We start from the raw sequence: 26,363 nt of genomic DNA, 5'->3' as shown, positions 1-26,363 counted from the left end.
CTTCTCTGTACTGAAGTTTAAGAAATAACTGAATTATTTTATTATCTTTGGCCCATGCCAGGTTCTGGCTGAATTTAGCCCTGAGCTGGTTGTGTGCTGATACAGCCACATCTGTGCTGTCTACAAGAGTTAGCTTTAAGGAGTGTTTTGTGCAAACATGTGAGCAACAATTCTGTGTGTTAAAGACTTGTTGAGTTGTCAGAATGCAGCAAAGGAAAACAGGAAACCACAAAGAAGCACAATATTCCAATATTCAACTAATTCCTTTATTATTTATAAATATGAATTCATTCCATAAATAAAACATATATAAAACTATGTTTTTAGATAATTCTTGTGATGCCAGAAATCCACTTTCAACATGTGTCAAACTCATGGCCGGAGGGCTAAAATCCCCCCACAAATAAAAGACATGTTGATCTGATGATACCACTGCTGTGCCACCGACTGTTCTTAGACCATTGGTGGATAGATGGAAGGATGGGTGGATAAATTGATGGATAGATAGATAGATAAATGGATAGACCGATAAATGTGTGAAAACATGGATTGATACATAAATAAATGAATAGATGGATGGATATATGAATACCTGGATGGATGGATACATTAATAGATGGATGGATGGATGAATACATTAATAGATGGAGGGATGGATGAATACCTGGATGGATGGATACATTGATTGATTGATGGATGGATATATGAATAGATGGAGGGATGGATAGATAAATACATAGATGAATACATGGATGGATTCTAGTGCATCATGGGTGGATAGATAATTACATGGATATATGGATGGATACATGATTAGATGGAGGGATGGCTAGATAGATAAATAAATAGATTAATACATGGATGGATGGACTCATGGATGGATAGATAATTACATGGATATATGGATGGATACATGGAGGGATGGATACATGATCAGATAGAGGGGTGGCTAGATAGATAAATAAATAGATGAATACATGGATGGATGGATTCATGGACAGACAGTTTTTGCATCTTACAATTTACTCTGCATCATACAAAAGGGAGAATAACATGGTATTCATTTATGTGTGACTTCTTACAGGTTGTAAACACGCACAGTCCTGGTAAGAAGGTTTGGCTTAGTGGATTGGATCCTGCATGGTCATCAGGGATAAATAATCTATCTGATACATATGCAGCCTGTTTTCTGTAAGTATCTGAACTTTCAAACGCCTATATTCAACATAGTGTGTGTCACTTGATGATGTGTCAATAATGAAAGTATAATTTATTCCTCAGGTGGGCCAACACACTTGGATTGGCAGCTGTAAAGGGGGTTGACGTTGTGTTACGTCATTCATTCTTTGACTACGGATACACACATTTTGTGGACCAGCATTTTAACCCTTTACCTGTAAGTCACATATAATATTAATTGCAAATGTTTATTGTACAACTTGTTAAACCAATTGGGTCAATTTGGTACCAAATGGTCCTTCTGAAAGCCAGCCCAGCATGATTTCATGGATGGCACCTCTCCTGGTTTCCCGTGGGAGCTATTAGCTGAGATGAAAGCCATTAAACGGCGATGAGTGGGTGGACGAGCGAGCGAAATGCCATGTAACCTTAGCCCTTTGTCTGTGGCTCAGGACAGTGTCCCCACTCCCATCTACCCCCATCAGAACTGTCTGCCCCTCCGTACACCACAGTTGGATGGTGAAAGATCTGCAACCTGAGAAACAGGTAGACTGGTATCTCTGAAAAGTATCCTACAACACAGTCAACCCAAGACAAAAATGTGCACTTAAATTTGTAAAATCTATAGATGTTTTTCAAAGGAAATTTCTTAAAGATAATTCCTTACAAACTCAAGAATATAGTTGAATTGAGAGATGGATCGACAAATTATCTTTCACCGCTCTGTTTTATCCAAGAACAAAAAGGTCCTTCAAGATGTGCCAGGAAATACCGAAGGATTTAGTACGAACTTTATGACCCATTTGATTATTTTAAGACCTTAATTGTGATCACACCTCCGCAAGCACATTTCTGCAGTTGTTCTCTCACACATCAGTTTATACTGAACACAAAATAAAAATACATGTTGGTTCACATTACAGACATACTATTGGCTATTATATGTAGGCTTGAGATATTAAAAATCATTTTTTACAAATTATGCCACAGTTTACTTGAATATTCAGGATATTGGGCAAAGACAAAATATTGAATGATATGAAATCCTTTGATACGAATTCAAACCTAAAATTAAACTATTATTTAAGGTAGAGATAAATGAAAAATATATAATATTGTAGCAAAAGTAATGGTTGTTTCAAATTGTATATGCTCTTCAAATAAGTCACATGAACCAATGTAAACAAAGACAATATGATTTTATATTCTTGACTGCAGCTTGAGCCAATGTGATTATTATAATAAATTAATTAAATATAATAAATAATTGTATTTGCTTAATCAAAATCATTTCATGATATATGTTTGTAAAGAAATGTAGCTTACGATATCAATAAAAATGAATGTTTACCTCAGATATTTGGTTAATCAGGATGATTTTTCTCATCTTATCATATTTTTGCAATATAAATCATCATTTGGTTTGCTATTGCTGTAGTCAGTAATTCAATAAAACGTACCACCTTACTTACCTTGAATCAAATATATTTTGTCACTTTAAGTACCATTTCCAACAGTGTACTTGCTGAGAGATGTCATGCAAGGACAAGATGTCTCCTGCCAGTTAAATTCATGAACAGGTTGTGCTTTTCCATTAAAATAAATAAACAAGAAATAAGTAATAAGTTAAACATTTGCCCTTTCAATAAACAAATGACAAACAAGTATTTTCTGCAGTTGTATTTGTCATTGCAACTTACATCTGTAATTATTCAGGAACACTTTATTTTATAGTTATTGCTAATTGCTAACTTTTATTTTATAGTAATTGCTAATACAGCTTCACCTGTCTTGGAGGTACTATTCATGTTCATCATTTAAGTATTTATCTTCTTATTAAATCAACAACTGGAGCACAAGCACAGAAAATGTGATACCAAGTGTAATGGGAGAGAGGTTTCTAAGCCAGCGGTGTGTTTGGACAAGTTCCTACAAACGGTTTCGTAATTACAATTGCAGTGAGACAAAAATCATATTCATAATTTCATTCTATCCCAAATGTAATCAAACATCGATGTGGATGCGTTTTGTTTATAAATCTATGTCTTCCTGTGCCAACACTCTACAGTTCATGATGTGCTCGGCTTGCTTCTTCGATGCCTTCGAAGCAAATTACATTAAAGCCTGAATGGAAAAAAGAAGCCCTTAAATGTTGCCATATGCAGGATTGCATGGGAACTTCCTGAGGAACACATGTTGTTCTGGAACTCTTGGAGAGGTGTTGAGTCTGTGTAGGCCCAAGATTGAGGCACATTATGATGTACCACTCAACAATCACAACAGAAAACCGCAAAGATGATGAAACGTAAAAATAAGTTAAAAGAGCTGTTTTAATGTTTGTCATTGGAGAAGGTACGTTTAAATTCACCACACAGTATTAAAATGGCAATTGAATTAATCGTACATTGAAATAGCCTTTTATCTTGGGTTACACTGTTAACAACATATAAAATGCGTAATAGAACCATATTGTTCTATGTTGTGTGTCTTTTTCTTCAACTTCATTTGTACTCTGAGCTGTTCTGTTTGATCAGGTAAATTTAAGCCAAATGTGACACATACAACTACAAGAGTAAAACACAAAAAGCGTCCACTAGCTAGCTTCATTCAGAATCTTGGCATCAGACGGGTGATAAAAGTGATGCTTTTGTAGAAAATAAGACATAATGAAATTATTTTGTAACTAGCGAAAGGGTTAAAGCAGAATAAGGGATGTGTATAAAAAGATGACCGAAAAGACATATGATATTAAATAGAAATGTGTTAAACAACAGCAATGAAAACTAAAATGATTATTAGAAAATGTATTTCACATTTAAAAATGTGATTAATAAGTCGGCATTTAAAAGGAATTGTTCATCTTTTTTTAATTTTGTTTTGTATTTACGTTGTACATAATTTCATACACACGGAAATGGCACTGTCTTGCAATGCCACCTTTATTTATTGAGAATATTCAGTATTAATAAGTATTAATATGCTTATAATTGACAGATAGTAACTTCTAAGTAAGTATTTTTTTATTTTCCATTCTGTTTCCACAATTTATTAACTGAGCCTCTGCATTCATGACATTTTATAATAGAATGCCTTAATGCAACATACAGGCCTATATGACATTTTATATTGTCTCACAAAGATTTAAGGTTGTCAATAATTTAGTTAAGTTTTTTTGCTTAAAGTTTTATATTTATGTTAAACTGAAAATTATTTTTAGAGTAATGAGTTTTATATGTTTTATAGAGTTATAGGCAAAAATGTATGTTCGTCATCTTTGTCGAAAAAGACACACCATCCAAATACCTCCATACTTCTTGTCTGTAGCATCCATCTTGTATTGAAACCTCAAATAAGTAATTGTTGAAAAAAAAGGAACAAGTCTGTATTTTAAGATAGTTTTTAGCGCAATATCTCAGGCCATCAGCCTAAATCTTGCGCACTGACACTTGCAATGTGTTTAAATAAGGAAAAACTTAAAGCAGTCATGGGAGTTACAGACGAGCAGTATGGAGGTATTTGGATGTTCTTAAATGTCTTTTTGGACGAAGATGAAGACGAAGACAACTGAGCTCCAGGTGCTATATTAAAATTAACTTTAAATATAAAAACTATCTCTTCAATCATTTTGATTTCAACATCAATCAATTGTGTATGTTTTCCCTGAGTGCTGTGCTGAACTTAATCTATCTTTGCAGGAGTACTGGCTGTCCCTCGTCTTCAAGCGTCTGGTTGGTCCGAGAGTTTTAGCAGTGAGAGTTGCCGGGTTACAAAGAAAACCACAACCAGGACGGGTGATCAGAGACAAGTTACGAATTTACGCTCACTGTACAAGCTATAACAAGTACGTGCTATTTCACCCACGATAAATCATTGTATCCTTAAGACGTCATTGGGAAAAATGTTTCCCTTGATGTTCTCAATTGACAGTAATAGATATGTTTGTTGATATTTTAGATAGGTCTTGGATATATGTAGATTGAAAACAGATTCCTGTCAGTTTCTTTCCTCTCAGTTTTCCCCCTGAAACACCTGAGGCTCAATGTCTGGTGTGGAAGAACACAATCCCCAGCAGGCCCATAAATAAGTAGACCTCAGACAACCACACATTCACAGCTCAGAACCCATAAAACTTAACGGGTATCACTTATCAGGTGTGTGGGTTCCTTCTCCCTGCTGTCAAAGAGTTGCTGAAAGGTGTGCTAAGCCTTTATCCCATCTCGGATTGGCTGGAGGGGGGTATTGGACGAGGACGGACAATAAGGTGGTCTGTGTAGGACAAAGATAAAGAGTGCGAGCAGGGCCTGTTCAAGGTTATCATTTAACCCAGTCACGATGCTGTCAGCACTAGGCTAGTCTTTCCACCTTCTCTCGAAAGGCTCAAGTGCAGAATAAAAATACTCAAGCATTAGAGAACGAGTTGTCTAATGCTGGAATATGACTGAACTACAAGTAGTTGGGGATGTTAGCAGGATAATCGACCAAGTTTTCATTAATGTAATACACCCGGACAGTTATCTTTTGATCTACTACTCACACACCTTGCATGTTTAGGATGACATCAGTGTTTACCAACCTCTGGTTAAGAACTGAAATTCTTTATCTGTGTTGGCAGTGAAAGGCCAACTAAGTTTAAAACCCAACTCTCCTGACTTGCATGATTCAAATGTTGAGTTCTTCCTTTCCTTAGATGCATATACATATCAAGGTGATGTTTTGAAGATATCACTGTATAAACTTATCCCAGGTCTGAAATCTCAGCGAACAAGAGGTTACAAGAGCGGAGTCCATTATGATGTAATAATGGCTTCACTCCTCCTCCAGCCAGCTGTAATCATGCTCGGCTTTGTTTATACAACAAGCTGCTTGGAGATGGAGACTTTCAGGATTGATGACGTGCCGTGACAAACCTTAATGTTTGAAAATTCACAGCAGAGTGGATGTGGGTATGGTAAACAAGACTTCAGATCCAGTAAAATTAAGTGTTTTCAGTGGGCAGGCATTTTCTAATGTAAATATTTCAATGAAAATAGAATTTTAGTTGCTCTTAAACTTCTCTGTCTTGGCTTGGAATGTATTTCAGTTGATTTATCTGATGTAAGAATATGGTTTGAGGAGGCAGTAGACAAAACACTAACAGACAATAAAGTGATAAAATATATAATATTATATTGATAATATTTATCTAATATAATATTGAATTTCTCATATCAGCCATAAAAGAATCCAGTTTGACTTTTACTCAAGAGGTATTTTGTTTTTTACAGGAAATAAATGACTTCATTAAGTTTATGCTCTTGACTTAGTTCTCCAGAAATGTTTTAACTGAATTTCCTGAAAAGGGACTGAAGCATATTATGTTATTTTACCTTACTCACTTTAGATGAAGGTAAAGACCACTAGATGATAACCAGACAATTTATTTCTGCCTTGACCCCGAATACCAAGGCCGACATATGGTGATCACAAAAAACATGTTTAAGAACCTTATAGTTGGATGCGTTTCAAATTTAATTATGTTTGTTTTACCTGTCAGACCTCATTTTTCATCTGCCACCCGTATATTTATAACAACCGCTCTGTTCAAGGAGACTATATTAACACCATTGTTGGTGTAACAGAAAAAAGTCTTTCCACTTTTGTTCACACCCATTAAATCAACACCACAGTCACTGGCAAAATCCGGCCTGTGGAGTCTCCCGACAGATCCAGTAGTTTTCTACTGGGAGGCAGAAGAAGTCAGCTTAGATGACGACGAGAAGTAGACAAAAGATCTGTTTCAGTTTGGGATCCTAAATTAGCATTATTCTCGATTTTCAGGTGTTAAAACAATGATTAACATTAGCTTATGTGTAACTATCTTTTCTATATCAAATATTATCGTATGAAATGTGAATAAACTGTCTCATCCGTGTTTTACAGGAGTTGCTTTTCAAATCAGTGACTTCCAGGTATCCCTCATAGATGGTCACGATGATCTCATCAAATGATCATAAGGAACCTTTGGAGACCCAAGTGTTCTGACTCGCATGATCTTAAGTTAATACAATGTCATGCCTTTCAGGAATGTAACTTATCCATATGGATATTTGGTTAATATTCACAACATAGATCAATCACATACCATGGTCCTCATTGGGAAAGGGTGTAATATTCAGAATGGAGATCATGTTCTTTTCCAGGTGGGAGGATCTTGTTCATGAGTGAAGTAAGGATGGAGAGTAAGATGGACAGACTGATCAGTGCATTGTCTAAAATCATGAGGTTTCTTTATTGACTGTCTCTGGGAATAAAGAGCTGAGCCAAAAGACAAATACCTCTATTTATTGGTTTATCTATGTTCCTGCTCTTATTGTGTTCACGACATTGTGACCCAAAGAACAAGATCACAGATACAAGCAGCCCAAATTATTTTTCCATGGACTGTTACTTTATAAGATAAGGGGAAGAGCTCAGTCTTTTAGGAGAGACTTGGATTAGAAGCTCTGCTCCTCCACATGGAGAGAAGCAAGTTGAGTTCAGTCCTGGAAGCCGGGGAGGTGTTCATGGCATGTCCAACTGGGAGGAAATCTCAGGGCAGACCCAGGAAAGTTGACTTTGTCTATGAAGTTGGATTTTGATCGATGTGTTTCCACGTGGTATAATATTGAAAAAACATCTTTCTTTCTTTGTTTTTATTGTCACATAGAAATGATTTAAAATGTGTGTCCTGTCTTTCACTAGCCACAACTACATCAGAGGCTCCATAACCATCTATATCATCAACCTGCACCGGTCACGGAAGAAAATAAAGCTGGCCGGCACGTTGCGGAACAAGACGGTCCATCAGTACCTGTTGCACCCCTACAGCAACGATGGCCTAAGAGCCCAGTGAGTGGATCTACACACACATGTTCAGGCACAGGCCTCAAAAGAGTACCCTGGTTTATTTGTTCTGATTAAACATGACAAGTGCACTAGTTAAAGACCCAGGTTAACAGAACACAGCTGCCACACTCTTCAGGCCATGGACCTCATGGCTCTGTGGAACAGGTTGATTGATTGGATGCGATGACCCTCTGAGTGGAGACCTTGGCACATCATACTGATGAAATTAAACATCCAAAGACATCCGAGCTGCACTGAAATAATCCTGTGATATAATGAGGGAATTGAACATTAAAAATAACAAACACTGTCTTAAATGATTACATTTTTTTATCAATCATTTTTTAAATTGTATTTAGATTTATGTTATATTTTAATAAATGTAGTAAGAAAATAAGGTTCTTAAAAACTCTTTATACTCAATTGTATATATATATATATGTACTAGTTTTTACATTTCGTTTTAAGATCTATATCTTAAATAGTATTTCATTGTCCTATGAAGGGTTAGTTACTCACAGCAAGGTCTTCTAGTTTATATGACTCATATGAAGACTTTACATTAAATATCCATGACTTACACTTGAGAAAATAGATATTATCCCCTTAAACATCCCTTAAAATTAAAAGTTCATACGCAAGTCTCTCTCTCTCCAATTTTAAGCTGTTGGCTGTTATTCTGTTTTACACTTGAGCCTAAAATCCTGGAATAACAACCTAATGACTTAGGACTGTGTGAGTTTCAGTGTGTATTTTTGTGCGACGTGTTTCTTTCACGGGGCTCAGGCTTGATCCTAAAACAACACTGAAATGATGTTTTAGGATGTTTTAGGTGTTAAAAAGGGATTTCTATGCCATTAATTGAGGAGAGAGTATGAGGGCAGGCCTTCTTCTACGGCCTTAAATGCTTCCCCTCACCAGAAGCACTCGCAGACTTTATGAAAACTTTAGTAATACCAGATGTGTATTTGTCTGAGTGGTGGGTCTTTAACTAACAAGTGGGTCAAGTACTCTGCTCTACACAAATGTGGGAAGATTTTTGTCCAGGTGATCCATGAAGTGACATTTTCATTTAACAAAGAGTTCTATATGGTAGCGTTTAATAGAGAGAGACCCTTCAAAACACTATTTATTATACTATACTTTTTAATAATTTAGTGTGCTATTTCCAATTAATATTGTAATATTATTTCATTAATATTAATTATAAAATGTAGTTAGTTTATACTTCTGTGTTTACATCAAATCATGATTTAATTAATTATTAGGAGAAACTTCCAATCAATTAAATTCTATTTTTTGCTCGAATACGTATTGGTATTTTACTCATAGTCGTTTCGTTTTTATTAAAAAATGAGTAGCAAAAGATATGTTGTTAAGTTTTATTATTTAAATTAAAAAAAACAGTTCAAGTATATAGAGGGAGAAAGAGGTAACAATAGCGCCCTCGGGTGTTCAACTTGAGAATTAGTAGATATAATAGAGATTGTTGCTGGTTTTATAATAAACATATTTTGTATCTTGCATGGGTCTGCATACTTACCACAAACCTGTGTCAATAATTGGTCACAATCTCCAGTGTGCAGGTATTGATGTTCACATATTTGTGGGGATTGCCTGGGCATGTATTTAAGTTTTATGATTAATAAATGGTTTTCAGAAGAGCAGCTTTTCTTTGCAACACTGTCATTTTTCATTAATTTCACTTGCAGAAATATTTGAGCCTTCTTTGGTGCAAATACATTTGTACTATTAGCATCAAGACAGATGTTTTTTTAAAATATAAAACGAATAAGGAAGTTAATCTAAAGGGACATGTTGGGGATGTTAAAAACAGATACTATTTACACTATAAAAGGACGTAAATGTAATTTGACTCTTTGACATTCTGGCCTCAGATGCTGAAATAATCGTCTTCTCTTCTGCACAGACACGTCCAGCTCAACGGAGAAAAGTTGGTCATGCTGGACAATCAGACATTCCCCGAGTTGAAACCGAAGACTTTGAGAGCAGGCCGAACGATCGCGATGCCTCCTCTCACCATAGGATTTTATGTCATCAGAAACATGAACGCATACGCCTGTCGGAGATGACGACTGCTATTCTTGAAGTGAAGCTTATTGAAATCTCAAAAAAAGGTTTTTAATATATCATCTCACCGCCAGCTTTTTTAAGTTCAGACTAGAACACCTTTTGTCCTTTAATGAAGAGGCCTACTTTCTTTTCAGGGCGTAAAAAGAAGGAACTTTACCTGGACTCCATCAGGAACTGGTCTGTGGATGTCACAAACCCTTAAATGGCTCTTAACTCTAAGCAAAGACAGACTTTAAAAAAAAACTGCACTGAAAAATAATCTGTTTTGGAACAGGGTGTTTTTGGTATGCACCATTGGAATCACAAATCACTAAATTCTTTTCTCTTTGCTAACTCGGTCATTTTTTTCATGTGATTCTACTTATACTCAGAACAGAAGCTTCTGAAACTCATTTACTCGATTCTCCCCACAAAGACACAGCGTGAGAGATTGACGTGAGATATGTACGACCGTGTGTGTCTGGGATGTTTTAATGAAAAAGCTACTGATGTTTTCCAGTCTACAAGCATATTTTCTCCTGATTGCGTGTGTTACAAGGTACTTCAAGGGAAAAAATTATATATATATATTGTGTTTTCTTGGTCTTCTGCAGGTTCGACAGTGTAACAGTTCTGTCTTCGCTCGCTAAGGAAACTAACACTGACACACATTCAGGTTTCCACACTCCAACTATCAACTCCTTCAGTTAAACTATTTTAATGCTGCTAGTTTTCTATTTTTGTACAGATTTGTTGCCTTGTATAAGCAGAACATTTTATATCACAGAGATGACGTATTGTGGTTTTTTGTTTTCTTTTTAAATACCCAAAACAAAGAAAGCAGAAATAACGTGTCGTGACAAATTTTACTGGATTAAATAAATATTTTTGTCATTTTCCTGCAGCGATATTTAAATGTGATCTTTTAATTGAATAAACGCTCAAAAGAAGGTGGAAATTAATGTTAACAATAATTATAAAAAGTAAAAAAAACGGTATATCGTTTTGAACAATAAGAAAAAAAACACCTGTTGTACTGTAGAACCAAAGTGAATTATTGAGTGTACTTCAAATGTTTCATGTCGTCAAGGTGTACATATTTCTTTTCGGAGAGTGTTTTATTATTTTATTATTGGATATTATTTTTTGTAATAAAATTAAACATATTAAGAAATACACTTTGTTTTTGTTATTGTTTTTTTTTTAAGCAAAGTAAAACTGCCAACTGATTCTTATTTGTATTTTTGGAGAAACAGGAGTTGCTGGTTAAAACTCCAAGTAAGGAAGTCCAGACAGATCTTTCATACTGGCCTCGTGCCTTCAGTCACATCATGACATCTATCGGTAACAGGAAACAAAAGGTAAGACGATGCAAAACTTTTTAAATTTGTCTTCTCGTGAAATAAAGAAAATGGTTCGATTTCAGGAAAAAGGAGTTAAACGATGTTTTAGATCTAACAGAGGCTACAATTCTTCTAATGGAAAGATCATGAATAAAACTGTCAGTGGCAGCGTTCAATCAAAAGATCATCACAGATACCACGCTGACGCTGTACTCTATCACATCATGGAGGAGCTAACAGTGAGCACAGACCAGATGTGAAGGCAGTGCGAGCAAGTCTTTGTAGTAGCAAGAGCTGTCTTGACACTGCAGCAGCTGATCCGAAACATGGACTCCATCTACAGGCTCGTGTTGAGACACTCAACAGGAAATCAGTCCAAAGTCAAAGTTTACATTCTTAAAACTCGAACATCTTTTTAAACAGACTTTTAAATTCAAGTATCCAAATTTTTTTTTTTTACAGCCCGCTTGATAGACAGTTTAACAGTGTGTGTCTGATTCTGTTGACAAGCAGTCATGAATCATAGTTGGTGACTCATTCACAAGCATGTGACCCTGTTTTAAGTTGAAAAGAAAGATTATATTTACAAATAAGTTTAATAAACCCCTCACAATTCACTCATCTAGGTGTGAAACTAGTATGGGATTGTGAACAAAAAAACTGGACAAAACCGTTTTTACGATTGCTGTTATGTTACAGTTGTTATGAAGGATTTTTTAGAATCTTTCACATCTTCAAACCTGAAAAATCAACTAATGTGTTGCTTCAACTGTGTCTTAAATAGATGTTGGACTCTATTGTACTCATCAGTGACTCTCTTTTCATTGAAATATTTAAATTAAAAAATGTGCTTAAGCCCCTCCCACTGAAACCATCTAGTTTTTCTGGAGATTCAATCTTGTTTTAGATAACCACAGCCACTCTTCCCTGATTGGTCAAACATCTAGGTGTGTGTGTGTGTGTGTGTGTGTGTGTGTGTGTGTGTGTGTGTGTGTGTGTGTGTGTGTGTGTGTGTGTGTGTGTGTGTGTGTGTGTGTGTGTGTGTGTGTGTGTGTGTGTGTGTGTGTGTGTGTGTGTGTGTGTGTGTGTAAAACTTGTGTTCATTTTACAGTGCTATAGGAGGAGTCCAAAGGCGAAAACACAAATGGGTTACATTATCCTAGTGCAGGGTTGAAGTTACCTAAACAGCCAAATCGAATGAGCGGGTCTATAGCAAGAGTGTTTACGACTCCTGCTGCGTGACAGTGTCTCTTGAGCAGAGGTAGCTCTCACCTTGGCTGCCCAGCTCTGTTTACACTCTCTGATCCGCTTGAGACGAGCAAGGCCTGCCGGCCCTCCCGACAAACACTGAGGATTTCTCTGTGTTTACTCTGTATATACAGGAGTCAGTCTAGGTCAGGTTTCCATGAACGTCAGATCCCCGGAAAAACTGATGGACCAGATTAGACTTTGGCTCACTTTGGAACTTCTGGCATTCTCCTCCATTTTGACCCAAGCAAGGTTAATAAAGTATAAATATTGATGTTGCATTGGGATTCTTTACTCGTACGCCAAACGTACAATCTGTGCTGAATATTTTTGATACAACACAGATTTCTTTTTGAAGAAACATCCACTGTGAGTCAGCTTGGAAATCCATGTTTGTTTCTTCGCAACATAAACACATCTTACTTACAGAACATACGAATTTTCCCACTTTAAAGCAACCTTGTTTATGTAGGGGGAAGTCATCAAAGGCCTTTAAAAGGTCTTGTATTTATTTATTTTTCCAGCTTATCTATTCCTGACTTAAGAGGCTGTGGTGTTGCCAGGGTTTTCCATTCTTTTCATCCCAGTGAAGCTGGAACGCCAGGTGACACCCGACTCCTTTTTTTTAACGTGAAGGTATTTCTGGTTTTATTAAATGTGGTTTAATGTGACACGTAGGCTTTGATTTATTGTTTATTGAATTGAAAACACATGTAAAACAACTTGTTTTTTTTATGCAGCCAAGTGAAGATTTCTGAATTTTCTTTTCCTCTGTTGCATGTTCATGAATTATAAATTAAGACTTTTAAAGTGTTGTTAGATTGTTGGCAAACGTTAAAACTAAATGAGACAGAAGTCAACTTTGTTCTTTTCTGTGTCACTCTTTTCAGCAGCAACACTTCCTGAAGTCTTGACCAAATAAGGCTCCATTTTTTTTCGCACAATCATCTACAAAATCCGCATTCCGAGAATACCTTGCGATCCGAATCATGTGCAAGAGAAAAAGGGGTTTAATTCAGCATCACATGACCAGCGTGACTCCTCACGAGGAGACCCAGATCCACACAGACCTCCTTCTCTTCACTTCCTGCTGCGGTCACGTGATCGCTATAGTGTACGGAAGCGTCGAAACCGACGGACTTCTGCTAACATTGAAGGAACTAAAAACTTCAGAGGAAATTTCGAATAATAATCTTCTTATGCTTGTTTAGTTTGGACGACAGTAAGTATGTTTTGTTTTTTTTAAACCGATCGCATCGCGGAAGTTCACGGACTATCTCTTAAAAATGATCTTTGACAATAGTAAGAAAAAAATAGTTCATTCATTATTCGTTTGTTTTATTTTCATGAAAGAGTGAACCCTAAACTGTTTAAATGTCTACTTCGTGTGATACCACAAGATGTCCTTTATTTTGAAGGCATCGTCACTATAGTACAATAAAAGTAAATATTTCTTTAACCCATGTTTTCTCAAGTAGTTTTTTTAATCCCTTCCTATATTAATATCTTTTGATGTGTAATACCAGTTGCATCCGTTTTAACAGTTTCTTGTGCTTGACTTTTAGTGTGTTTCTGTGGGTTAATAAGAGTTTCTGTGAATTTTTACATGTGTTTACTGTATTTTTTCGTAGTTTAATGAGCTTCAAACAATTATTCCAGCACCATACTTGTTCTATATTGGAAAAAACTGACTTGAAACATCAGAAACTATGTTGTTATTATTCCACAGCAGTTTCTTTTCTGTCACCACAAATTGTTTCTTTTTTCGTCTCACCACAACTAAACGTCTACAGGTTTAATGTGTTTCTCTCTTCAAAGAATCACCGACAGCGTACGCTGAACATGAAGACCCAGATTTAAACATGGCATAACTGGATTTGTGGTGAAGATGAAGTGTTTACTCATAACCAGCGAGAGTGCAGAGGTTCTTTTTCACTGGACCGACCTGGAGTTCCAGAAGAATATCCAGAAGCAATATGGGGCCGCACAAGAAGATGGTCACGGGGTAAGCCTTTAAAAAGAGTTCAAATGAAGCTCTCGAGTATCAACTTATGTGTGTGTGTGTGTGTGTGTGTGTGTGTGTGTGTGTGTGTGTGTGTGTGTGTGTGTGTGTGTGTGTATGTGTAAAGCCTCCAGCCTTCGAGGACAGCATTAGCACTCTGTTTGCTCCCATCATCATCTCCTGTAGCACCATGATTGACAGGCTTGGTGACAGCTACACTTGTTTTACAACTGAAAACAACCATATCTACGTCCTCCAGCAGGTCAGTGGATCCTTTGAAATTGACTTTCTGGTTAAATCATGAGTCAGTTTTATGAGGATTTGGCAAGTGTGACATCACTCTCTTAATGTATCATGTGGGAGAAAAATCCCAAAGAAACTTGTGAATGGATATTTTTGTCTTCCAGCAGCACATGATTGTACTTGTGAACATGTTTTAACTTTTAATCTTCTGCCTCAGTTTGATGAATGTCTGTACATTGCTGTGAACGGAGATGGCGAGGAAGGAGAGATGGACCTGAGGAGAAAGATCTATGTAATGAAAAAGATGATCGAAGTCCAGTTTGGAATGGTGACCCTGAGCAGTAACCTGTTGAGGAAAGAGTAAGTCCTCTGATCCAAAACCATGAAGACTTGTGTTGACTTCACTGTTGTCTCCAGACTGCGTCCTCAGGACACTGAGCAGCGATCCCTGCGCTGGAAACGTCTCCAGAGCCTCATGGAGACCTACAACCACCTCAGGGAGCACGACCAGAGCTTTTTAGTGGAGGTACCAATATTTATATTCTATTTCTACCTGTACATTGAAAGACAAGTGGAGCTGATGTAAAATACAGTAGACACAAATGGATCTACACTTATTTGAAACAAATATGAACTAAATATAATTTGATCAAAATGTAAAAAAAATGATGCATTTATGAAGCGCATGGAAATCCTGGTTCAGATTTAAAGGTCTCTGCCACAATAAATCTACTTCAACACTCATATTTGATCGTAAACATGTGCGTTTAATGAATATATTATTATATACATATTATTGAGGAAACTCTTCAGGAAATATACTTTATACTGAGATTGTTGCATATTTTGGTAATTTATAGTAAATTTTTTCTCATATTTGACTATTATTTTTTGAATAAACATTCATCATGTGGAAAGAATGTGTATTATGTATGTCTATTTATTCAATTTAATTGAACTTAATCTGGATTTTAAACCTGCCTTTTGTCTAATTTAACTAAATGTGTTTCGTTTTTTTTGTTTGTTTTTTAAGGCATCCACGTGTTGTTTACATAAAGCGAAATGTGAATTAAATTGTTTTTTTCCAGTAGTTACAAACTGAGATCTTGATGAATGCCAAAATCCCTTAAAATTCCAGCCGGTCCACGTATTACATTAAAAAGAAAAACGTTTATCCCACGCTTTATAAATAAAACCCAAATAGGGGGATTTGACGCTGATGTACTTTGAAGCAGTTATAAGGTTTCACCACTAGGTGTCAGCATTTATTATCTAATGTCGTAAACTACAAATCATCACATGATATGAAATTGAAAATATAACAATTAAAACGTGTCCATTGGCCAATGCGGCTTATTTTAAGTTTTAAAAAAAGGGTGAATAAAGAGTCTTGTTTGTTTTCTCTCAGGCGGTGGAGAGGCTCATTCACCCCACACTGTGCGAGCAGTGTATTGAGTTCCTGGAGCGACGACTCGTTCAGCAGCTCAACAGCAGCGTGGAGAGAGCAGGAGAGGAGGTGCTTCATGCTTTTATCCTGGTCCACACCAAACTGTTGGCCTTCTACTCCAGGTACTCCCACTCCTGATCTGTGCTTCTCTCACAGTCTGGTTCAGGGAAGTTGACTTTCATCATTCCTACAGTCGGAACGCCACCACACTGGCCACTTCTGACCTTCTGGCCCTCATCATCCTGGCTCAGGACATGTATCCCAGCAAGTCAGACTCAGATGGTTCCTCCCCTGAGGTATGTCGCATGTTTCTTTACCTGTCGCTTTTCTCTTTGCAAACAAGTGATTTACCTTTTATTTTGAAGGGGATGGACTTTAACACACTGTAGAAATGTGACAGGAGAATGAATTTTATTGTCTTTCTTGAAAAGATGGCACTTTCTTACTGAGTTATATTATATATCTGGTTCAAAACACAAATGCTCCATATGCCTCCTGCTCCTTCTTCACACGAAGGATGTCGACAGTGCGTCTGGATCTGGTCCAGAAAGCTTTTACACACCCGAACCTTCACCCAGAGACTCCAGCACCTCAGAAGGTAAACTTCTTGAATTGTTTTTTCAAAAGCTGTTCTTCAGTCTTGACGTGTGATTCCAGAAAGTTCCGTGAGAGATGGGACCCCGGTGTTTGAGTTTGTGGACCCTGACATTCAGGTGAGAACCATCCTCATGATGTCTACGCTTGTTTAAAAACAACACGTTTCTTGTGTTCAGTTAGCAGAAGACAGTCTACGTACTCTGGAGATCCCACAGCCCGATCCATCGAATCCCCTCCGGGTCTTTTTAGAGGTCTCACAGAAGGAGGGTCTTTATCCCATGATGCCTCACTCCTTGTACTGTCTTCCTCTCTGGCCCGGGATCACTCTTGTGCTGCTCACTAAAGTAAACCAGACACAAGTATGTCCGTAGATCTTCACTTCACTAATAAATGTATCACCAGATTCCCACCAGTGCTGTTGCCATGTCGGTCTACACCTTTCTGGAGGCTTTTGCCAAGCTGGAGATGCGTCTAAGTGAAGGACACGAAGGTTCAGCTGCAACCAGAGGTCAGCCGACCATCTACGACATCCGGACAAAGCTGGACAAATTCATCAAAGCTCTCAGTCCAAGTGAGATTCAGGTGAGAAGATAAGATTCTTATCAAAGACTGTGTTTAAATGTGAAACACATTTTATAGCAGCAGACGTACGGTTTCATGCGAAAAGCAAAAAGAGAACTGAGGTTTTTGAGTTTTATGTTTTCCATGTTTTTTTGGTTTCAAATGTACTTAAGCCACACCCCCTGAAAACCCTTTGTTTTTCTGGAGAGTAAATCATGTTTACCATAACCACACTCACTCTGTTGTGATTGGTAAAACATGGAGGTTTGTCACCGAGAGTCATAAGTCTCAACCTCCAAGGGACTCGTTGTATAAACGAAGTTGGGCGTAATTACAGCTGGCTGGAGGAGGAGTGAAGCCATTATTACGTCATGATAGACTCCGCTCTCGTAACCTCTCGTTCAGCAAGATTTCAGACGGGGGAGAACTTTATAAAGTAATAACATAGTCATGATGAGTGACTTACTGCATCTTGGAGAAGAAGACTTCAAAATTCAGTGAGTCAGGGTAGTTGGGTTTTCACATTAGTTGACCTTTAAAATGAAACACTTTGAATTAATGTATTTTTCCTTTTTTGTCATCATCAAACATCTTTCATGTCTTCTGTCCAGTCTGCACAGTTGCACAACGTTTGGACGGAGTTCAAGAACCGAGCGTTTGCCAGAGGAGGACCAGGGTTCAACAAGGCGTGAGTCGGCAGCTTCTGTCGTCTTGTCTCCTAAATGTAATCAATTTTCTGTCTCAGCCTCATTCCGTGGTGCAAGAATATGAAGACCCAGCTGTGCAGCGTGTATAGACAGTGTTTCCTCAACCCTTCTGGAAGGACCGACTCTTATCACCGACTCTCAGCCGGTCTGCTGGAGCGAGCTCAGACTACCATGCAGTGTGTTGACTTTTATTTTATATTGTTCACAAGTAAGATCTTCATCATGTGCTTCACCGGACAGGGAGAAGCTGATGGACTGGAAGGACTTCTTGTTGGTGAAGAGCAAAAGAAACATCACCATGGTGTCATATCCTTTCGTCATCCACGTGTTTTTGTTTGTTTGTTTCACCACATGTGACAAATGTATCCTTGACTTTTCTTTACTTTCCTGGAGGACTTTCCAGGTCTGATCCACTTCATCTGTGTGGACAGATCCACTGGCCAGATGATCGCTCCGTCGCTGGCTGTCACTGAACGCACCACATCAGAGCTGGGGAAGGGTCCGGTGGCTCGCTTCATCAAAAACAAGGTCAGTGTTGAAGCTTTAGGAGTTTAAGGACAGTTAGTTCTGTGAGCCATTTTTAACACAACAGACTTCAGTCCTTCCACATCAACTCAAGACACAAAATGCCTTATTGATGAGAAGACGATTTAAGTATTGACGGGAGAGTTAAATATGTGAAATAGTTGATGAGTTTGATAAGAGGGAGTTAGATTAAAAAAAAAAGAGCTGTGTTGTAATGGCTTCTGTGTTGTTTTCTTGGCAGATAAAAATGATTTAAAAGTTTAATTTCATCATCTCAGTTTTCTTATTCGTCTCAATTTAATATGTTGTAAAGTTAAAAGATGCAGTTTTGTTTTTCCATTTTTACAGTCAAAATAAATTTAACAATTTTCTGACATTAAGGGCACTTACTCTGAGGAAATATATTTGTGGTAATAAAGGATTTAAAGTTTTTAGTTTTGCCATATTTTTACTTTTAATGGTAAATCAAAATTTTTATGATGTTGTTTTGATGGTTTGGATTATTTGTCATTAACTTAATATTCAATTTTGCAAGAGGGTAACGTTACAGTGACACAGTCAAAAGAAAACGTTGTTTTTTGTTGTATTTATAATCCTGAAGGTGGCGCTGTGTCTTCACGGTGGTATTTGAGCCTTCTAAACTTGTTTTAAGTTTATTTACCTGTCAATAATAATATAAATCGAGATTGTCTTGGTCCTCAATTTAAACACATAGTGATGTGTATTCGACACTTGAATCAGGACGTTTGTTGGGTTGAGATGTAATTGAATTTGCTCTGCTTGAGGCAGGTCTGGGGTTTGGTCAACACCACCCGTCACTACCTCCAAAAAGGCTACTCCACCGTGACCTTGAGAGACGGAGACTTCTTCTTCTGCTACTTCCTCTGGTTCGAGACGGAGACGGTGAGTTTCAACTCTGAACCAAAGCGGCAAAAGAATCACTCGTCTCCATCCATCAGGGTTATAAGTTGGAGTCCGTGGACCTGCCCGTCCTGCCTGAAGACTCTGCTCCGATCGGGATGCTGGCGTGGGACTACTACAGGTAAACGGTTGAGACATGTGGGTTCCCTAAGTAAGGTGGTCTGCTGATCGGACTGTGGTTCCTTCCTACAGGAAGTTGCTCCGCTACTACAGTAAGAACCGTCAGGGTGAATTGGTGAAGTGCTACGAGCTGCTGACGGTTCATCTGGGAGTCATTCCCACTGAAATCATCCTGCAGCACTGCAGACAGCTGGCCAGCAAGCTGTGGGAGCCCTCACGAAACCCCCTGCTCTGAAGCCCCCCACACACTGGTAACAATCACTGGAGGCTGGTTCACTTAATGAGTTCTAGCGTTGAGTTCACACCAACTATACTTTTCTGCTACTAGAAACAGAAAAACGTCTCTTCAGTCGCGGCTCTAAAAGTAGGTCAAACAGATGGGTCTTATGTAAGTGGAGAGTCAAAATGGCAGATATGTTTTTATTTAATGAAGCAAAAATAATACTTTTACTAACATCTCTAGTACAACCCATCCTTCGAAGAATCCAACCTATATGCTTGCTGAGTTTCATTCGGTTTTTTCACCGGTTTAATTGTCTCATTCCCTTTAAATGTCGCCGTAAAATCTGTGCTATGATTGACACATCAAGGTTTTTCCAAGATGTCTTTTCAAATCTTGTGTTGTTATGTTGCTGCATACTTGCGATACAAATGCATGAGACATTATTCCTTTGCTGAGGCTGTGAACATGGTCCAAGACATCGATTCTGAAACCTAAAAACTGCTGTATTTACCAAACATTTCACTGCAGATTCTTACTTTTTTTCTATACATTAAACCACGTGTTTGTAATAAAATGAAAAAACGTTTTCCACTTTGTCTCATGCAAGTCCTTTAATGTTGCTGACTGCAGGTTGACAGGCATATTTGAAGTTGCCCTCACAGTGAGAGAGTTTATTCTAGAATATAGAACATTCCGTTGGTGTCACAACGACAGCCCCCTGTTATAGGAGAATTCATCTGTTTTATGTATCTGCTAATTTAGGATAAATAGTGCAATTTAAAGCAGCTTCAAAAAATGTATGTCATGTGTGCTCCTGAAAAATAATGGTGACCTGTGTAGATTTCTAGTGATAAAAATGTAAAACTTTGACATGAAATTAGATTATAATGCTACATGCCAAGAGGTTCCCAACCTTTGTCTGAAAGGCAGCAGATCACAATCATGACCTCCAGATCGCCGGATTACATGTCTACTCTGGCTTAATAGGATTTCAGGAGGGCTGGTGGAGGAGACGGTTGGATTAGCAAGAGGAAAGGAAAAGAGTTTCCTTCCTAGTTTCTAGTTTGCAAACTTCTTCAACCCTTCAACGCTCTTTCATTTAGTTGATCCAACAGGAAGTCCTTCACCATCTCAACTGTTCTCCAGAGCTACCGGTGACACGACTAAATGACTGTGACCTTCACACCAATGTTTCTATTATTAAAGACTCTGCCCTTCCTGCACTGTTGTGTAGCATCTAGATTATTTATTATTAATGTTGTGGTCACATTTCTATTATTGTTTTTGCTGTTAACATTTGATTTGTTGTTTTTGTTAATAAATATTTCATTTGTTGACATTTTTGCCATTGTTTTTTTTATTTATTATTATTACTGTTATGGTTATTGTTACTATTAATATATAAATGGATTTGTTCCTGTTAATATTATTATTATTGTTGTTGTTACTACTATTAGTATTTGTTGGTTTTGTTTTCACTATTATTGTTCTTATTCCCATGATTATTTTGACTGTAATTCATATTATAATTGCTGTTGTTATCGTTATTAATTATTAATTAATTATTAATGTTGTTGTTATAAAAATATATTATTATAATAATATTACGCTTATACTATAATTGTTGATTGTTGTTATTATCATCGATGTTGTTATTGTAGCTATTACTGTTGTTATTATTTATATTGGTGCTGTTGTTTTTGTGACTATTATTGTTGTTACTAATTCCATTTTGTTGTTGTTACTTTAAATATTATTGCTGTCGTTATCGTGCCTTAGTTATTATAGTGTTGTTATTGTTACTATTACAGTTCTTGTTACACTACTATTATTGTTGTCACTCTTACTATTATGCTTGTTGTTAATATTACAATTTTGATGATTATTATTGTTATATTGTTATATTATTTTGTTGTTACTATTATTACTATGTTATTGCTGTTGTTATTAATATTACTAATATTATCATTGTTTTGTTGTTTCTACTGCTATTATATTGTTGTTGTTATTGATTCTAATACTATTATTGTTGTTATTATTACTGTCGTTACTACTAATATTAGTATTGGTTCTGTTGTTATTGTCACACTTGCTATTTTTAATTTTTACTATTATTGTTGTAATTTTAGTTAATAGTAACTTTTATTATCGTTGTAAGTTTAGTGTTGTTATTTCAAATAATATTATTGCTTTTGTTGTCACTATTATTGTTGTTGTTACTACTTAATATTTGTTGCTGTTGCTTCTATTGACCTGACTTCACGAAGTCTCAATCACTTCTGCTGATGAAATGAGTTCATAAAATCCCTTTAAGTGAGACTTGATTGTGACGATCAACATCAGACAACAGTTTCTTTATTTACATTGTATGTCGGTTACAGTCGGTTCAAACAAGAAGAATTAACTTGAGGAATGGATCAACTTTGCATCGGTTGCTTCACACATGGTAAGCGACACAGATGGTCGAGACCAAAGGTCTCCTTAATATTAATCTAAAACTCTCATTTTGTTGAGATTATATCTAAAAGCCTGCAAGAGTCCATTTTCAAGGAGTCGTCGTGCTGGACGTGATGATATAATTAGTGTTGTAACATCTGGTGACGCCATAACTCATCTCCGAAACAGGGATCTTATAGATCAGCCCCATCATGAGCGACACTTAGAGTTTTTAATACGCTCACTCACGGCTCAGCCCTGGCGCACATTTCAAAGGTCAGTCTGCACTCTGGTTGACTTTTCCTGCGAGCAGTTATGTAGGACGTGGCTGAAATTCGTGGTGACAGAGATGAGTGCACGTGGAGTTCATAATCGTGTCGGCCAGCGCTCGTCTGATTCATAGTGCCCCTGTGAGGTCGCTCACTGCTCCGGCCGCCACCAGATCCCTCAAGAAGAGTTTCTCGGCGCTGATGTCATGCACCACCTTGACACAAGGAGCCCCAGGGTCAACGATTCATCCTGCTCACCTGCCTCTGAACTCACCTGGGCTTCCATGGCGCCCATACGAATCCTCTCGTAGTAGTGCAGTCTCGTCTGAGGGTGCTGCATGTCGTAGCCGAACCCTGCCAGACTCACCTGGTCGCACAGCTGCAGCGCCATCAGCACTGCACTCGCACCCAGCGTCGGCACCATCTGCTGCAGAGTGAGTAGGAGACTTGTGTGTGTAATGGACAGTGGATTCCAAGGTTTCTACATTAAACATTGACTTATTTGTACCTGTTTCTGGGCATATTCCTGCAGCATTTGTCCCGTCTTGTGGATGATCTCTGGGTTCAGGATTCTGAAGTTCTCCGGCTTTAAGGGAATGTCCTCCACCACCTCCCTCCAGAACCACATTTTGGACCAGAAGCTCTGCTCAAAATCAGGAGGTGTTGTTTAAAGGTTAACTAAAGTGTTGATTTAAGTGTGTCTTAAATAGATGTTGGACCTCTATTGTACTCATTATTAGTATGTGTCTGTTTGTACAAATTTACTATTTAATTACAATGCAAATTACTAACTGCATCTTGGAGAAGAAGACTTGAAAATTTGAAACTTGTGAGTCAGGAAAGTTTGGTTTTACACTTCAATCAGTTGCACTTTAAGAACAGATAAGACGGACATTTATCATAATATGTGGGTCAAAACTGTAACCGAAGACGTGCTGTCCATTTAAGACAGAAATGTTTTCTACAAAATTATTTTTTTTCATTCATTAATTTTACTTAATTTTATTTATTTGTTGAAGTCTTTCTCTCCAAGATCCAGTAAGTCCCTCATCATGACCATTTTTTGAACTTATTACTTACTATTACTATAAAGTTCGTCTGAAATCTCTGCGAACGAAAGGTTACGAGAGTGGATTCCATTATGATGTTATAATGACTTCACCACTCCTTTGTTTATACGACGAGTACCTTGGACTTCCGAGATTAATGACAAACCTTGATTCTTGACCAATCACAGCAGAGTGTGAGGGGTTTAAATATTTCCATTAAAATACATTTGGTTTAAGTGTTTTTTACTTTCTGTTGATTCAAGCATAATCATTTTTACCAACATATGGATTGAAAACTGTTTGTTAGATTTTACATTTGCAAATATTGTACTTTGTGACTAAAAATGAATCATTTAATTGACCACAAGTGTGACCATGATGCGGTTCTGGACTGAAGTCTGAAGATGTCGGACCCACCAGTGGTTGTTTGGTGATGACAGAAGTGAGCCAGTCCAGGTCCAGAGCTTTAAAAACCACCAGAGCGACGATGGATGTGTTCAGGTACTCGTCCGCGGAATAAGGAGCCGCCTCGGGGTACACCAGGCGGACGGTGGTGCGAGAACCAGCATCTCGTTCAAATCCCAGAACCGGGGCGTTGTTCAGTCTGATGACAGACCAGCGTTGGATCAACCAGTGCTTCCACAAAGACATCTGAGCTGTCAAACCTGCCTGATGATGACGTCATGCTGATCTATGTGGGATCCAAGATGGCTGCCGTGCAGAATCCCTCCACTGCCCACCACCACACACCGTGTGCATCTGCCTTCTCCGCCGAGTGAGGGCGGCAGACCGGGCTGAGGCAGCGACTGTAGGGCTCGACTCAGATGGTCCTCACTGCCCAGGAGTCCAAGAGGAGGGTGCTGGTCCCAGGGCTCGGACCTGGTCTGCAGCAGAAACGCGGGGATGTCTAGTAGCCCCTTGGAGCACGGCAGGGGCTTCAGGTGGTCCAGACCCCAACGCCTTTGGCACGGTGCCGACAGAAGCTCAGCCGAGCGGTTCAACAGAGCCTGAAGAAACAGATGTTCCGACCCAGAAGTCTCCAACTCATCACACAAAGGTCCTTGCAGATTACTATATTTATTTCATATACAGTATATGTAGAGCTGTCAGTAGAGTTAAAATATTGTATTTATACATTTTTATAACTCATGGATTTAGGATTAAAAGTGCATGATAAAGTGATTCTCTCAGCTTTGACACCGGTCCTCACCAGGTCTTTCTGCTCCGGCAGGTCTTCGTCCTCCAAGTTTGGCTTCGGCAAATAAGCCGGGATCAGAATCGCCGAGTAACATCCGACCAGCAGCACCAGACTCAAGGTCAGATTCTGGCTCCTGCCCAAACCAGAGGGAACCACACAAGTCAACCAGCGAGTGAAACAGAAACGACACACCTTACCTACGGAGAAAGAAGCTCCTGGACTCAGGTTGAGCTTCCGAGCTGAGTTTGAATTCCTCTGGCAGGAGTGGAGCGCCATCATCTGGATCTTCAACACTCGAGTGATTCAGCGACACCATCATACTGACGGAGAACATCATTATAAGAAGACTTTTCCAAAGTGACAATCGTCGTATGTACTTTTTTCTCATATCATTTATTGTAACTATTTTCTTTCAGTTATCTAGAGTAAGAGACCTGGACCTCCTTTTCCCAGGATCCTCCTCCAGCAGAGGTGAGAGTCTCCCTCTGTCTTCTCTAGATGTGGAGATCCAGTTGTTCTACTCTCAGTCTGTACCAGATGCCCTTTCTTTTAGAGGGACATGCTGATAAGGTCACAGAGACAGAAAAACACATCTGCAAGGCAGAGTCTCACTTAACCTCTGTATGTTAAGCTGTAGGAGCAAAAATTTGAGTTCCTGGAGGCAACGTTTGCAAGCACAGAGAAACAAAGATCAAATTAAAATCTACACACATGAAAAAACAACCAACAAAAATGAAATCAAGCCTTCGAAATGAGTGAAGTTTGAATATTGGGTACTATCGCTTCACTTCCCTCAATCCAAAGATAAGATCAGAGAGAATGAGAGATTTACTGTCATCACAATCTCTTGTTTTTGTTCATTAGCTACACATTTTAGAAGAAGGGAAGTTGAAATGTTTCTCAAGAACAACATAAACTGAACTCACTCAACAGCCTCCAGTCGACGCTGATCAGCTGATCCTCCTTGTTCCCATGTTTCAACACATTCATTCAGAGTGAATGAACTAAAATGGCGCAGGTGAACTCCGCCTCTCTGGGACTAGTTACACATTACCACTGGTCTGTTTACCCGAGAGGACAGGTGAACGAGGAAGTGGACGAGCTGTTGTGGAGGATCCATGCTGCTGTAATAAGACCTTCTGTGTGTAATCGCTGGTACATTATTCTGAGACTATATTACACCTCATTGAAAGTGTGAAGGTCAAGTCATTTTTTTGTAGCTAGTTAGAGGGTTCGCGTAGAATTAAAGGTTAATGTGGATGTGGTGACATATAAAATTGTATAAGATAAGATAAGGAACAGAGATAATAGATGTCAACAATTATACAGAGACTCCCATAAAGACTGATAACAAAGAC

The 26,363-nt window shown here is 38.1% G+C and overlaps 3 protein-coding genes across 5 annotated transcripts in view; 2 read left to right on the top strand and 1 right to left on the bottom strand.

Moving 5' to 3' along the window:
- The window catches only part of hpse2 (heparanase 2), a 36,236-nt gene extending 26,100 nt beyond the window's left edge, over nt 1–10,136 (top strand). Inside the window, exons 8-12 of the mRNA XM_087803333.1 lie at nt 1,085–1,191; nt 1,282–1,396; nt 4,875–5,020; nt 7,900–8,046; nt 9,974–10,136. Coding sequence (XP_087659459.1) covers nt 1,085–1,191; nt 1,282–1,396; nt 4,875–5,020; nt 7,900–8,046; nt 9,974–10,136 — 678 coding nt within the window. The remainder of the gene's footprint in view (nt 1–1,084; nt 1,192–1,281; nt 1,397–4,874; nt 5,021–7,899; nt 8,047–9,973) is intronic.
- Nucleotides 10,137–13,823: 3,687 nt separating this feature from the next.
- On the top strand, nt 13,824–21,386 carry hps1 (HPS1 biogenesis of lysosomal organelles complex 3 subunit 1). Of its 2 annotated transcripts, none has more exons than XM_087803023.1 (18): nt 13,824–13,929; nt 14,526–14,712; nt 14,837–14,971; nt 15,170–15,312; nt 15,370–15,478; nt 16,361–16,521; nt 16,593–16,695; nt 16,916–16,997; nt 17,057–17,112; nt 17,173–17,340; nt 17,399–17,578; nt 18,169–18,245; nt 18,303–18,440; nt 18,505–18,570; nt 18,648–18,792; nt 19,579–19,692; nt 19,749–19,831; nt 19,903–21,386. In XM_087803023.1, exons 2-18 carry the CDS (start codon nt 14,596–14,598, stop codon nt 20,063–20,065), a joined length of 2,040 nt encoding a protein of 679 aa, XP_087659149.1. In that variant the 5' UTR covers nt 13,824–13,929; nt 14,526–14,595; the 3' UTR covers nt 20,066–21,386. The 2 variants fall into 2 exon arrangements, with proteins under 2 accessions (XP_087659149.1, XP_087659150.1); XM_087803024.1 differs by having other exon boundaries at nt 18,505–18,580; nt 18,658–18,792.
- Nucleotides 21,387–22,391: 1,005 nt separating this feature from the next.
- Nucleotides 22,392–26,014, bottom strand: st3gal7 (ST3 beta-galactoside alpha-2,3-sialyltransferase 7). 2 transcript variants are annotated; one of them, XM_087802501.1, is made up of 8 exons: nt 25,932–26,014; nt 25,203–25,325; nt 25,018–25,138; nt 24,477–24,814; nt 24,225–24,411; nt 23,267–23,401; nt 23,033–23,185; nt 22,392–22,973 (listed from the first exon to the last, which is right to left on the bottom strand). In XM_087802501.1, exons 2-8 carry the CDS (start codon nt 25,322–25,324, stop codon nt 22,887–22,889), a joined length of 1,143 nt encoding a protein of 380 aa, XP_087658627.1. In that variant the 5' UTR covers nt 25,325; nt 25,932–26,014; the 3' UTR covers nt 22,392–22,886. The 2 variants fall into 2 exon arrangements, with proteins under 2 accessions (XP_087658627.1, XP_087658628.1); XM_087802502.1 differs by having other exon boundaries at nt 23,033–23,182.
- Nucleotides 26,015–26,363: the final 349 nt, after the last annotated feature.

This window comes from Callionymus lyra, chromosome 11 (assembly GCF_982586985.1).
Source record: "Callionymus lyra chromosome 11, fCalLyr1.hap1.1, whole genome shotgun sequence".
NCBI lineage: Eukaryota > Metazoa > Chordata > Actinopteri > Syngnathiformes > Callionymidae > Callionymus > Callionymus lyra.
The sequence above is the reverse complement of the archived record's forward strand: the minus strand, read 5'-3'. Positions and strand labels throughout refer to the sequence as shown.

Coding starts and splice junctions, on each gene's coding strand:
- st3gal7 (XM_087802501.1), bottom strand. CDS start 25,324: ATGATGGTGTCGCTGAATCACTCGAGTGTTGAAGATCCAGATGATGGC. Junction 23,402..24,224: donor TCATCACCAAACAACCACTG/GTGGGTCCGACA, acceptor GATTTTGAGCAG/AGCTTCTGGTCCAAAATGTG. Junction 23,186..23,266: donor AGGAATATGCCCAGAAACAG/GTACAAATAAGT, acceptor CTCACTCTGCAG/CAGATGGTGCCGACGCTGGG.
- hps1 (XM_087803023.1), top strand. CDS start 14,596: ATGAAGTGTTTACTCATAACCAGCGAGAGTGCAGAGGTTCTTTTTCAC. Junction 14,713..14,836: donor CACAAGAAGATGGTCACGGG/GTAAGCCTTTAA, acceptor GTATGTGTAAAG/CCTCCAGCCTTCGAGGACAG. Junction 16,522..16,592: donor CTGTTGGCCTTCTACTCCAG/GTACTCCCACTC, acceptor TCATTCCTACAG/TCGGAACGCCACCACACTGG.